This window comes from Salarias fasciatus, chromosome 5, assembly GCF_902148845.1.
Source record: "Salarias fasciatus chromosome 5, fSalaFa1.1, whole genome shotgun sequence".
NCBI classification, from domain to species: domain Eukaryota; kingdom Metazoa; phylum Chordata; class Actinopteri; order Blenniiformes; family Blenniidae; genus Salarias; species Salarias fasciatus.
The window spans coordinates 30127347-30141684 of NC_043749.1; the positions used below are offsets into that span (position 1 = coordinate 30127347).

Genomic DNA, 14338 nt, shown 5'->3' on the forward strand with positions numbered 1-14338 from the left:
CTTCAACACAGATTTCAATCCATCTAGAATTCAAAGAGTTGTTGTGGAACACACTTTGAGTCGGAATGAATTTACCTCCCACATGACGCCCGCCTATAGAATCTGTCTATTCTCTGGCAAAATACCAAAACCTTCGAATGAAAATGATTATGAAACCTGGAAATCAAATATTGAACTGTTGTTGGCTGATGTTAACCTGCCTCCAATATAGGTTACAAGGAAAATACTGGAAAGTTTGATGTCTCCTGCTGCAGAAGTGGTGAGGGGTTTGAAGCTGGACACTTTACCTGCTGTCTATTTGCAAGTCTCGGACTCAGCCTACTCAACAGTACAAGATGGGGAGGAACTATTTGCACAGTTTTTAAACACGCTCCAGGACCCCGGTGAAAAGCCCTCCAGCTACCTCCAACGATTGCTCCTGGCAATAAACACAGTGGTGAAAAGAGGAGGAGTCGCAGCATCAGACTTCGACAAGCACCTTGTCAGGCAATTCTGCAGAGGCTGCCGGGACAATGTGTTACACCCTGGCTCAGCGGGTGCAACATAAAGGAAGATGAGCCAATTAAAAGTTTAACAATTTATTACAGGTCTAGGGGTTAAAAGCATACAAGAAGTAAATCAATGATAGGTGAGGTGGAGAGCAGCTGCTGCCATGCTGCCAGCCAGGTGGAGAGAGAGGGAGGGCGTGGCCAAGGTGGGGCTTTTATAGACCTCAGGTTCAGGGCAGGCTGCAAAACCTGGAACTGGAATGGCACACTTAATGCAGTTCACCATTATAAATGGCATCATAACAAACCTACAACCGGAACAGAAAAAACTGAACCCACCGCCATTTGCTGAACTACTTCTGCAGCTCAGAACCGAAGAGGATCGAAAGTTGGCAAAGGAGAGCCTCATGAAAAAACACATTAGCTCCTCGAAACAGCGTGCAGTCCTCCACGCACAAAGCTGTTCCTGTGGTCACACCGACCGCAGCGCCTCTTCCATTGATGAGCTGAAACAACAGGTCAAAAAGCTGCAGCAGCAATGTTGGCTCTGTTTGCCCAGACCTCCCGCACCTCTGCAAAGCTCACAAACCGCAGCACACCGCAATCACAAACTGGCAGAGCACAGAACATCAGACCCAGAGCCGGGTTCTGCTTCAGATGTGGAGATGATGGTCACATTGCTCCTTCTTGCAGCCAACCAGCAAACCCAGTCCTGGTCCAACAAAAAACGAACACGTCTCCAGCAACGAAAAGTGCTATGGGACGCAAACAACAACAAGAACCAGAACCAGTCAAACTAGGTAGAGTCTCTTCCGTGGGACATGCAGAGGCTGCCCGATCCCAATGTCCCACACACCTGTGACAGAGACCCTTCCACTCAATCCCAAAGGACTCATTGGCACTAAATGCACTGCTCAAATCATAATCAAAGGAACACCTATTCCCTGTCTACAGTGTACAGGCTCACAAGTCACCAAAGTTCCAGAGTCCTTCTACCATGCACATCTGTCAGACCATTCACTTCACCCTCTGAACGACCTTCTCGAAGTTGAAGGGGCGAACGGCCAAGTCGTGCCATACCTTGGGTACATCGCCCTCAACATCACGTTCCCTCCTGACTTCGTTGGGACCCCTGTGGATGTTGCCACTAGGGATGAGCGAGTACACCACTATCTGTATCTGTATCTGTTTACCCATCCAAACTATCTATATCTGTATCTGTACTCGGAGGGGGCGTGGCCTGAACCGGAAGTGGGCGTGGTTTAACCGGAAATGGGGTGGGGCCGAAATTGGCACACTATTTTAAGTCTGAAATTGATATGGATTGCTCAGAAGTTGCTATATTTATTGTTTATTTGAAAAGTATTTACAGAACAGACTCAATGATACAATTTACAAGTTGTTTTTTTTTTTTTTTTCGTCAGAATATGAAAATGTTTAAAGTTATATAAATGATTATTTATTCACACAACAGCCTCAGAATAAATATTTTAATATTTTTGGTCACAATAGTAAAGGAACTATTGACAGAACAAGTATTTTTATTGAGGCAGAACATGAATATTTTTAAGTGTATGAATGAATTTACACAACAGCTTCTCTATAAATGTTGTCCGGACTCCAGCCAGAGTCCAAGGAAAGGAACAGGCCTTCCTGGTTTGGGACTGCCTCCCCCATGGTCCCCACCAGAATCTCCCCAGTGTCCCGGAACATCTCTGATACACCCCTGCTGAGCTTCCTGGTCCTGTCCGCAGCTGCAGCGCGGATCATAGTGGACCTCGGTCCAGTTATCATCTCTCTCCCACAGATCACACCCTCCCGCTGGAGCACAAGTCCAAATTATTATGAAAAAGAAAAGAAAAAAGGAAAAACAAAACCGCGAGGGAAAACGAAACTTAAAACCCCCCGGGGAAAAAAAAAAACGAGCGTGCACAGTCGCGCGACGTTTCGACCTTAAAAGGTTTTCCTCTGGCACAATGCACGCTACAAAGAAATAAAATGCGTAATTTTTAATTTACCAGCACTGATTGGCTTCTCTCACAAGTCTCAGTGGAGCATGGAGCAGAATGAAAGACCAATGAGGATCTCCCATCAGCACGAGTACGAATAATGACTGACAATGCTCGGACTATACTCGGATTCGGAAAAAATGCATCATCCGTAACGAGTACTCGTTTAAAACGAGTATTCGGCTCATCCCAAGTTGCCACGCTGGCTTTGGTTGTGCCTGATGTCAAGACACATCAGCCACTCATTTTGGTGGGCACAACTTTGTCTACGTCCAGTCCTGTGAACAAAAGCAAGACTTCCACCCTGTTCCATATGGCTATCGAGCGGTCCAGAAGATCCTGGAACATAGACGCAAGATGAGCAGTGCTGAACATCATGGGCTTGTAAGATTGAACAGTGCCGCTCCCCAGACCATTCCTGCAAGGGAAACCATCCTCCTTGAAGGCATCGCAGTCGCTCATTCTGTGCATGCAGAAAAAGCAGTCATGATTGAACACCCCAGGTCATTCCACTTACCTGGCGGTTTAATGGTGCAGTCCTGCCTCGTTGATTTCTCTGGTTCTCATCCCATACTCCTGCCAGTTCCTGTGAAAAATGAATCTGAACATGATGTGTACATACCACCCCGAGCAGTGATTGCTGAAATAAGTACTTTTCAGTCCATTTCCTGTGCTGCACAGGCAACCTCAGAATCCACCTCGTCCCACACAACAAAGCCGTTGTTTGATTTCAACTTTGAAAACTCCCCACTCACACCTGAATGGAAAGACAGAATAATTGCCAAACTCAACAGTATCCCTGAAGTTTTTGCAAAACATGATATGGACTTCGGCAGAACAGAAAAAAAAAGCATAAAATTAAGCTCCTTGATCCAACTCCATTCAAATAGAGACCTCGACCCATCCCCCCACAAGACCTGAATGCCGTGAGAGAACACCTGAAAGAACTGGTTGATTCTGGAGTCATCCGAGAATCCGACTCCCCTTTCGCCTCACCCATTGTGGTTGCAAGAAAGAAAAATGACAGCATCAGGCTCTGTATTGATTACAGGAAACTCAATTTACAAACGATCAAAGAGGTATACGCTCTTTCCAAGCTCGAAGACACATTCACAGCTCTCACCGGATCTCAGTGGTTTTCTGTTTTGGATTTAAAATCGGGGTATTATCAAATCGAGATGGACGAAAGTGTCCAGCGTCCTGGAGGAGACCGACATTTCCACCATCACTGCCTCCATTGCCCAAAACCAGCTTAGAAGGAATAGCCATGTGGTTCAAGTACCTGACTCTCACCTCCCGGAACAAGTCCTGTATTCACAGTTTGTCAAATGGAAACGGGCCCCTGGGGGCCACAAGAAGTAGTTTAAGGATAACATAAAGACAAACATGAGGAAATTTCACACAGACATTAAATCCTGGGAAGACATGTGAAACCCATGTTACCTGACTGCCCATGAATGCACCACGCCATGACCATGTGGTTTCAATGAATGTGCCGCCATCTAGTGGTCAAGATGAGGAACAACATACAGTGCAGTCTGTGGACCCCACCCTGTCCCTGCCTGGCCAGCAGGGTGCAGCAGCTGGAGCAACAGCCCAACCACCACCACCTGGTGCAACTGCATATGACTTCACTGACCACCAGGGGTCGCTGCGTTCACCTCAAAGAATCTTTCTCTTCAACACAGATTTCAATCCATCTAGAATTCAAAGAGTTATTGTGGAACACACTTTGAGTCGGAATGAATTTACCTCCCACATGACGCCCGCCTATAGAATCTGTCTATTCTCTGGCAAAATACCAAAACCTTCGAATGAAAATGATTATGAAACCTGGAAATCAAATATTGAACTGTTGTTGGCTGATGTTAACCTGCCTCCAATATAGGTTACAAGGAAAATACTGGAAAGTTTGATGTCTCCTGCTGCAGAAGTGGTGAGGGGTTTGAAGCTGGACACTTTACCTGCTGTCTATTTGCAAGTCTCGGACTCAGCCTACTCAACAGTACAAGATGGGGAGGAACTATTTGCACAGTTTTTAAACACGCTCCAGGACCCCGGTGAAAAGCCCTCCAGCTACCTCCAACGATTGCTCCTGGCAATAAACACAGTGGTGAAAAGAGGAGGAGTCGCAGCATCAGACTTCGACAAGCACCTTGTCAGGCAATTCTGCAGAGGCTGCCGGGACAATGTGTTACACCCTGGCTCAGCGGGTGCAACATAAAGGAAGATGAGCCAATTAAAAGTTTAACAATTTATTGATTTGATTATCAAATCGAGATGGACGAAAGTGACAAGCCGAAAACAGCCTTTGTGTGCCCTCTTGGATTCTGGGAGTTTAATCAAATGCCCCAGGGGGTCACCAACGCGCCGTCCAAGTTTCAAAGTCTGATGGGGAAATGCATTGGAGAGATGAATTTGAAAGAAGTGCTTGTGTTCATAGACGACCTCAATGTCTTCGCACCAACTCTGGAGGAGCATGAGGAGAGATTGATGACAGTTCATAACCGCCTTAAAGATTTCAGCCTGAAGCTCTCAGTAGAGAAATGCACGTTCTTCCAAACATCAGTAAAACCTTGGACACATAGTCTCCAAAAACGGCGTTGAGACCGATCTGCTCCAAACTGCTCCAGTGCTTGCCTTCGCCGATCCGAAGAGACCTTACCTGCTACACACTGTTGCCAGTTCCACCGGCCTCGGTGCTGTATTATACGAGGAGCAGGAAGGCCACCAAAGAGTCATCGCCTACGCCAGCAGGGGCTTGTCCAGAAGCGAGTCGAGATACCCAGTACACAAGCTGGAATTTCTGGCACTGAAATGGGCTGTCGTGGAAAAGTTCAACGACGACCTTTACGGCACCAACTTTACCGTCGTAACCGACAGCAATCCGCTAACTTACCTCCTCACTTCTGCTAAGCTCGACACTACAAGCTACCGCTGGTTGTCTGCACTCTCCATCTACAGCTTCAAGATCACTTACCGGGCCGGCAGGAAAAATGTGGATCCGGACAGTCTTTCCCACAGACCTTATGGTGAACTCTCCTCTGACCTGATGTCCTGAAAAGAGAAGGAAAGGATTCTCAGATTCACAGAAACCCACCTTGAGTGCCCCACCATCGACCAACACGCCGTACAAGCTCTCACAGACCGCCACCTCATCTGTAGTGCTCCTGACTCACCTGGTTATGCTCTTGTACACCCCTTGTCCATGTCCGCTGACAGTCTACCAGATAGCTACACTGCTGACCAGCAGTTTGCATCCTTGGTCGTCAATCAGCTGGGCCCATTAGACATCGCCGACAAGCAATGTGCCGACCCTGTGCTCGGACACGTCATCACACAGTTGGAGACTGGTAAATTACCTCCACCTACTTTAAGGGAACAACTGCCAGAGTTGCCACTTCTCCTGCGGGACCTAAATCGCATGGAGCTCCACAATAATGTCCTCGTGTGGAGAAGGCAGCTTGGTCCCCAGCTCCAACACCAACTTGTGCTTCCACAAAACTGTCGTGCAGAAGTGCTGTCGAGCCTACACGACCAGATGGGCCACATGGGCATTGAGCGCACCTTGGACCTCGTCCGAAATCGTTTTTACTGGCCACGAATGGCCAACGATGTACAGACCAAGGTGAGGACCTGTGAGTGATGCATAAAATGCAAAGCACTACCGGAGAGAGCTGCACCACTGGTGAATATCCAGACATCCTATCCACTTGAGCTTGTATGTATGGATTTTTTGACGTTGGCGCTGACAAGAGCAACACCAAAGACATCTTGGTCATAACAGATCACTTCACCAAATACGCAGTTGCCGTACCTACCCCCAATCAGAAAGCAAAAACCGTCGCAAAGTGTCTCTGGGAAAACTTCTTCGTTCACTATGGAATCCCACAGAAACTTCACAGTGACCAAGGACCCGATTTCGAATAAAGAATAATAAAAGAACTCTGTGCACTGACAGGCATCCACAAAATCAGAACGACACCATATCATGCACGTGGCAACCCTGTGGAAAGACTGAACAGGACCTTACTGGACATGCTCAGCACTCTTGCAGAACAGGAGAAATCGCACTGGAAGGATTTTGTTAAACAGCTTGTGCATGCATACAACTGCACTCGAAATGACACCACCGGCTTCACGCCATACGAGCTGATGTTTGGTCGCCAGCCACGTCTCCCGATTGACCTCGTTTTCGGACTCCCCATGTCTCAGCCAGCCCACAGTCACTCTGAGTACGTCCAGAAGCTGAGGTCACACCAGTCGAAAAGCTACCAGCTTGCTTCTGAAAATGCTGAGAAATCGATGCAGAAGAACAAAGCACGCTTCGATCGTAATGTCACTGCATCCGAGCTGGAAGTGGGAGATCGTGTGCTCATCCGCAATGTTCAGCTACGTGGAAAGCACAAGATTGCAGACAAATGGGAGCCCAACATCTACGTGGTAATCAAGAAAGCAGCAAATTTACCTGTTTACACTATAAGGCCTGAGCATGCCGACAAACCCATCAGAACTCTCCACCGTGATTTACTCCTGCCCTGTGGATGCTTACCTGCCGCATCACAACTCCAGCCGACGCCTGCAAAAAGACCTGCCAAAAGGGACTTACCTGCCCCTGATCCTGACGAACCACCATCCGATGACAAAATCCTGCTGACGCACTGGTACGAACCACTCACCTTCGAGCCAGTCCAGATTGTCACCACTGTGGACATTCTAAGACCTCAGCCAGAAATCACCACCCCTGACCTACCTTCTGTGCCTCTCACCACTGCACCAGAAGAAGAACTTGCTGAACCCACTCTCGAGCCTGAACCAGAACAAACAGAACTTGAGCCTCAGGCACAGCCAGAACCATCTGAACCTTCTTCAGAGAATGAAAGTGTCGAGTCTACCACTGATTCCTTAGCACAACCTACCGTCGATGCTGATCCAGTCGAACCAGACACCAACTCACCTGGCACTGAAAGCAATTTACCTCCCTCCCATCCCAATGTGTCCGTCTCGGACAATGCACCACCTGTAAGGAGTTCAACACGAGTACGGCGTCCTCCACAACGGCTCCAGTACCGTGGATTAGGAAAGCCATTTTTAAAGAGCATGCAAACCTTCTTTGACAACGTGGGCACAATACTCTCATTCGCTGTCATGGGACATGAGGAAAGTGCAGCTGACACCACTGGCCTGCCATATACCAGCTGTCAGTCCAGCTCATGTGCAGGGACGTACACATGGCAACAGACAGGGTAACCTGGAAAAGCCTTGTCTGTGAGGGTGCTGCACTGTACAGTGATGACCTCCGCTATGCTGCACAGGACAGGATGGCGAGAGAGACCACCAAACAGGCCCAACCCAAACCCACCACCAGTACCTTCTCCTGCCCACACTGGATTAGATTAATCTCATCCAGAATAGCCCTCTATGCTCACCTGAAGACCCACAACGATCAAGAAGGATAGTCATACTAAACTATGAGTGACTGCTGACGATGATGATGATGAAGATCACCAATACTGACAAAATCCACTTTATCCTTAAGAAGTGAACTTGTGGTTTTATTGTATTTGATTATTCTTAATCTGATTATAATGTTTCATTTGATAAATGTTGTTGCAGTACATTGCCTCTGGATCTGTGACGGTGGCTGCTGAGAAGTATTTGAGTCGTTGCCTGGTGAGTGACACAGATACTTGCATTTAAAAATAGAACTTTTGAAGGTTTGTTATTGATTCAATATTGAAGTTAGACTATTGAGGTATTTTTGGACTGAATTGCAAAAAATGTGGAATAACAGTAATCAATGTGATTTAAACTGTTTGAATGTGGGTTATTTATATTGTATTGGCCTTTATGGGACATTCCTCCAACAATAATTAAAATTAGCTAAACATTTAGCTTAAAGTCATACTCAAAAGCTGGAGAATGTATATAAAGTAAGGCTGTGACTTTAACGCGTTAGTTACGATTAATTAATTACAGAAATTTTAACGCGATAAAAAAATTATCGCAAATTGTCGCGGAACGTTTGTCACCGGACGAGTTTCACCCGGACATATTTCGCTGTGACACAACAACGGAACAGCTCCCGACTTGGTGAGTTTCTCATTAAATCTGGCGACTTTCCAAAGCCTCCTGGCGACTTTTTTTTTTGTCAAAAGCGACTAGCAACAAATTTAACGACTTTTTCTGGTGCTCTGGAGACGTGACAGGACGTCTCGTTCTGCAGCTGCTGTCCTTAATGAGCTGCGGGTGCTGCGTGAGCCCCTCCCCCGTCCCAAAGCACTCACAGGCGGCCAGTCTCACACAGCGCTCCCTGCTGCAGTCAGAGCAGAGAGGAGACCCACACCACTCCTCCACACTTCAAATGAATCGCGTGTGCGCAAATACGCCACTGCTCACTTGCTGACAAACCAAGAATAAACAGAAGAAAATTCATTTGCAGTTCTAAACATATTTAGGGTGTTTTTTTAACTCACATTTTGCTTCTCCCATGACGTTATTCCTCTCTCCTACAGCGTCCATTACAATTACATGCAAATTGCAAATTAGGTAACGACCTCATCTAGCGACTTCTGGCGACTTTTAGGACCGCCAATAGTGACTTTCCTTACTGGGGAGTTGGCAACACTGCTCCTGACGACAGCGCACTACTTGGTCTCATGCACAGAAAATTTAGATTTAAAAAGCCAGCGGATGGCAGCGTGGATAAAACCAAAGCTGTATGCACATTGTGCAGCAAAGAATTTGCATACCATCGCAGCACATCGAGCCTGCTATATCAACTGAATGCTAAGCATGTCGCAGCAGCGGCCAACACGCAAGCCTGGCATACAGCTAGAGTTGAAGAGGACGTCACTCCGACTACTTCAAGGACCCTCTTCCAGCCCAACAAAAGTTGCACTAATCAATGTGTATTGGTTTATTTGTCTTGGTTAAATTCCTCCTTCCTTGCTGAAAAAATGAACAGTGTTTTGTTGCTTAAGCTCATGTATCACTATATTGATTCACTATACCAAAATCCATTTGAAAAAAGGTTCTCACTGATCTCGGGTCAAATATCGATATGCGATTAATTGAGATTAATTAATTACAAAGGCCCTAATTAATTAGATTAATTTTTTTAATCGAGTCCCACCCCTAATATAAAGCATTCACTATTGATCCCAGCAGCTTTTACCATTTAATTTAAGCCAGTCTATCAGAACTTACTGCTTAGTGTGAGACAAAGCATGTGTGGGATGATTTGTGTGGATTCAATGTGATCTGAGTCTGTAAAGGGGGTTGATCCTGTCATCGATATTTGACTTCGGGCTTTCTTTGAATTAGAATGAACTTGAAACACTGCCATTACTGCTCGTCACTGCTTGGCAGACATTTTAGACATTTTATTAGACATTTTATTAGATTTTGTCAAACTTTTCCGTCTCATGTCTCGACTCTCTTTTGTCACCAGATCAACGCTTCTCTCGTGCTCAACATTATAGCAGCAGTTGTTGCTGTACCTGGTGTCATCCTCTATGGGATGGATCCCGCAGTCTTCTTCGGCTACCCCTACAACCAATACAGGCCTGTAAGAATTCTCATAGTTATTTGAAACATCTCCACAGTGTAGCTTTTGTGGCACTGAGTGATCTTTCAAAAACCTTGATTCAGGGGTGACGTCCAAAGTATTTCAGTAACTGTGTAGACACTTTGTGTCATCAAATCTTCTGTTAGGCTTTTTTTTTTTTTTTTACTCCAAAGTGTACAAAGATCTATGTACTGATTTGCAGCTGTTGTCTCCTTTAGCTTTTCAGAATTAGTTGTATCCATGTAGCTCTAATTCCCTGTGTGCAGATACTAATTAAAACTCTCTTCAGGATTACTATGGTGGCTATTCGGCTGTGGTGGCTGTGTTCCAGTTCCTGGAGCTCATTGTTTCAATCATCGTGTCAGCATACGCCTGTCATGCAACCTGCTGCTGCATGGAGGTGAGTCAGCTACTCACTGTTGATCTGTTACGGTGTGTTTCCACCGGACGCGACGCAAAGCGATGACGTGGCGGGCGGCCGGCGGCAAGCGTTTCCAGCGAAAAATCCGCACGTCTGTCGACTTGCACTGCCAGTCGGCCCCGCCCATTGCTCGCCGCTCACCGCCCGAAGCCCGCTGCTTCATCACTTGTTGCTCATCGTTCGAGTTGAAATAATTGAACTTTTCAAGTGAATTCGCTCCAGGACAGCCTGTCAGCGTGGAGGTCTTCACGGACGTGCTGACATAGGGCATACAGGACTCCGACCACGCAAAACAGTGGGCGTGATGTCAAGGCGAGCAGCTTGCGGCGAGCGGCGTGCTCAATTGTTCACCGCTTCTGGTGGAAACAGCGTCAGCCTGAAGTAGCGCTGGAAACGGCCGTCCAGGCGCAGCTCCTGCAGAAGACAGTGGAATTCACTGAGCTCATACCGCCTCAGTGGGGCAGCATGCATCCAGAAGTGACCGCAGCCGGAGCTGACTTCCGCATGCCAAATACAGAGCAGCGATGGTGGTGGGCGGAGCCATCTCAATCTCAATCTTTATTTGTAAAGGCACTTTTCATATTCATAAAAACAACGCAAATTGCTGAACAGTAAAAACAGTCATAAAAACAAACAAACAAACAAAAAACGCACCATCGATCAGTATGCACGCGCACGCACGCACACACACACACTCACAGACACAGACAGCCGGGTGCACACAGGACTGTGGGACAAACAGAAGAATCCTGCCCACTTCTGCTGTGCAGGAGACGGTGATGAGGAGGGCTGTGATGTTTCTGCAGGATGTTTTGTGTTGCATACTTGTACCAGCGTGACGCGTCGCGCGAATGAATTCTCACACCAGTGATAAAACTCGGGCGTCCAGCATCATTTGTCGTGCGAATGCAGTCACGTTAAACGCGTCCGGTGGAAACACACCGTTATTGTTGGTTCACCAGATTAGTTACCCGTCCTTCAGATCAATGAAGTATTTATGTGAAAACGGTGCTTTGAGTCACTGAAAACATAACTTTGACAACAGGTAATGAGGTGGAACTTTTTGAAAATATTCCAACTCTGTCTGTGTCGATGATGGAAACTCTGGGACTTGGCAGTTTTAGAGATTACAGTTACTGTAATAACAATCCAACTTGGTCGTCTTTCCATACGTATGTTTGTGTTCTCCCACTGTTCATGTTTGTAGAGTATTGCTTTTTTCCAGTGTTTTTGACATTTCAATAGAAACAGACATTGTTTTGAAAATGTTGCCGTGTAAACTCAAACCTTTTCTGAAATGAAAACACAAAAACAATGCATTTTCATTTCAAACTTTCTCATGTAAACGGGGCCTCAGTGACACTCTGTGTTTTTCATCTTCCAGCAGCCACAAGTCTTTGTTCAAGCTGTAGAAGGTCCGGTCACCCCTCAGGCTCCGCCCCATTTCCCAGCAGCATCTGTTGCCCCTGCTCAGCCAAACCCTCAGGTAGATAAAATAAGTGTTTGCCACGTGAATCTTTTTAATGCAAATTAAAATCCCACTGACAGTGTTCTCTTGTCTTGAAGGTGGAGCCCAACTTTAAAAACCCAGGGTTTCTGGGTTCTGCTGAGCCTCCAGCTTATCAACCTAACTAACCCACACACATCAAATCTGATCATTGCAACGCTGCTGCTCTTTCTTTTTCTGTAACCTTAAAATATGTCAATGAGACATGAGAGACTTTCGTAGAATGTATTTGAAGGAGCTTCATGGTGGTAAATGTGCATTCTGCTTCTGACTTTTGTAAAGCATGGACGTGAGAAGGGAGAGCGTATGAGAACGTCAATATATGAGTGCAAGCTGCAAAGTGATATATCATTGCTGAAATATGGATCAGATAATACTTTGAAAATCAATGTGCAGACATTGTGAAGACATGTTGAAGTCTCACTCAACTGATTATACGAGGGGGGACCCAAAAGTTTCCGGACTGATTCTATTAATAAAAAAATACAATGAATTTCCGACTTTGGCCGCTAGATGTCGCTACAGGATAGCCTCATGCATAACTGTGCCAGGTTTGGTCTTCCCCCGTGATGCGGTCAGCTGACAGTCACTGTTTATGTTGACAGAGTTACACCCCGATCTTCGACTTTACAAGATGGCGGATATCCACGGATATGCGCTCTGTCAAAACATTTTGTTTTTTATTGGGAAAACCAGCGGCAGAAACACTCACCATGTTGCAGACATTCTTTAAGAAGGATTCTTAGGGTGTCTGAGTGGTTTTGGCCCTTTAAGAGTAATCAGATTACATCACGAAGACCAGGCACACAGAGGACAACAATCCACTTCCAGAACAGAGGAAAACGTCACAAAAACTGAAGAAGACGTCCTGGTAGATCCACGCAGGACTTTTGATGACATTGCAGAACTGATGGGAGTATTGTAGAGATCCAGAGAGATAATCCTCAGGCGGTTATTAGAAGCAGTGAGATGAAGGCACCCGGAAATGGCCGCATCATAGCAGACAGCAGACCACAGGACGCCCCGTTACGCACAGAAATAGCACCAAATGTTGTGCGTAAAGCATATTTTTGGACTAAAACCGTGACCAGCCAGCCTCCCCACTGCCATATTCACCTGATCTGGCCCCAGGTGACTGCTTTTTGTTGTCAAAGATGAAACTGGAGCGGCAGCGGAAAGGTAAGACAGGCATACAGGCGGGGGAGGGAAAATCGAAGTTCTATCTTTCCGGCACAGTTACGCACGGTCATGGCGACTCTTCTGAACAGTGAAAATCTCGGGTGCAGCGTTGTATTCAAGCCAAAGGAGAGTATTTTGAAGGTGACAGTTTTCAAATAATTGCGAAGATTAAAAAATAAAAAGTTATAACCACAGTCCGGGAACTTTTGGGTCCACCCTCGTATCAAAGAAAAATGGGAAATTGAGAGAAACATCTCAATACCAAACGAGGAGTGGTTAAATGCATGTGAATCTTTGTGGAAATGTACTAATTCTTACAAGTGGCGGGAGTTTAGCTGGAAATGCCTTGTACGCTTCTTTATAACACCAAAGCAAAATTCACACTTTGCTGTGGAGACAGCCTCATGCTGGAGAATGTGCGGGGATGGGGAGGCAGGACATTGGCACATACTCTGGGACTGTCCCAAGATAAAACCTTTCTGGCGAGATGATTTGAAAGCTCTTGATAGCATCTTCAATACTAGGATCCCATTCGAATTCTTTACTTTGTTTCTGTTAAATTTGAATAATTTTGGTGGAGTGATAAATAAATATCTCTTCTCAGTTTTGTTCATAGCAGTGAAGAAAGCAGTTACAAGATGTTGGCTCCTCCCCGATCCCCCCACATTGTCTCAATGCACAAATATTGTAAATGAGATCTATGGATTGGAGGCCATTACATTTTCAATTCGTCTTGAAAAGAAGGCTTTCAGTAAATTGTGGAGTAAGATATGCAAAGCCACTGCAACCACACTTTGTTGAGGTGACCTGCATTTAGAAAAGAATTTTCTTGTACTTTAAGTATATACTATACTGTACAGATATATTACTGCATGAGTGTTTCGCTTTTTCTTTCAAAACCTCACGTACATTTTTCTCCCCGTTTGTTCAGCTTTTATTTTGTTTAAAGAAAAAAAAACATGGATGTTACGGGAGATCACTGTATATTGTTGGTTTGACCCCACTTTTTGAAAATAAAGAATTAAAAAAAAAGATCCATACTTCAAAAAAAAATGTTCTCAGCATGTAACTCTGAGTCATGCTACCTGTTAAAGGGTCTCAGGGCTCACACACCCGCGATGCTCTGTGCTAAACATCATTCAAATCTGACCGATAAATTCATGA

The 14338-nt window shown here is 45.7% G+C and overlaps 1 protein-coding gene across 1 annotated transcript in view; it reads left to right on the forward strand.

Annotated features, from left to right (window-relative positions):
• The window catches only part of LOC115388435 (membrane-spanning 4-domains subfamily A member 4A-like), a 76879-nt gene extending 64327 nt beyond the window's left edge, over positions 1-12552 (forward strand). The window contains exon 8 of the mRNA XM_030091582.1: positions 12055-12552. Within this exon, the coding sequence (XP_029947442.1) occupies positions 12055-12123 (69 nt within the window). The 3' untranslated portion in view covers positions 12124-12552. The remainder of the gene's footprint in view (positions 1-12054) is intronic.
• Positions 12553-14338: the final 1786 nt, after the last annotated feature.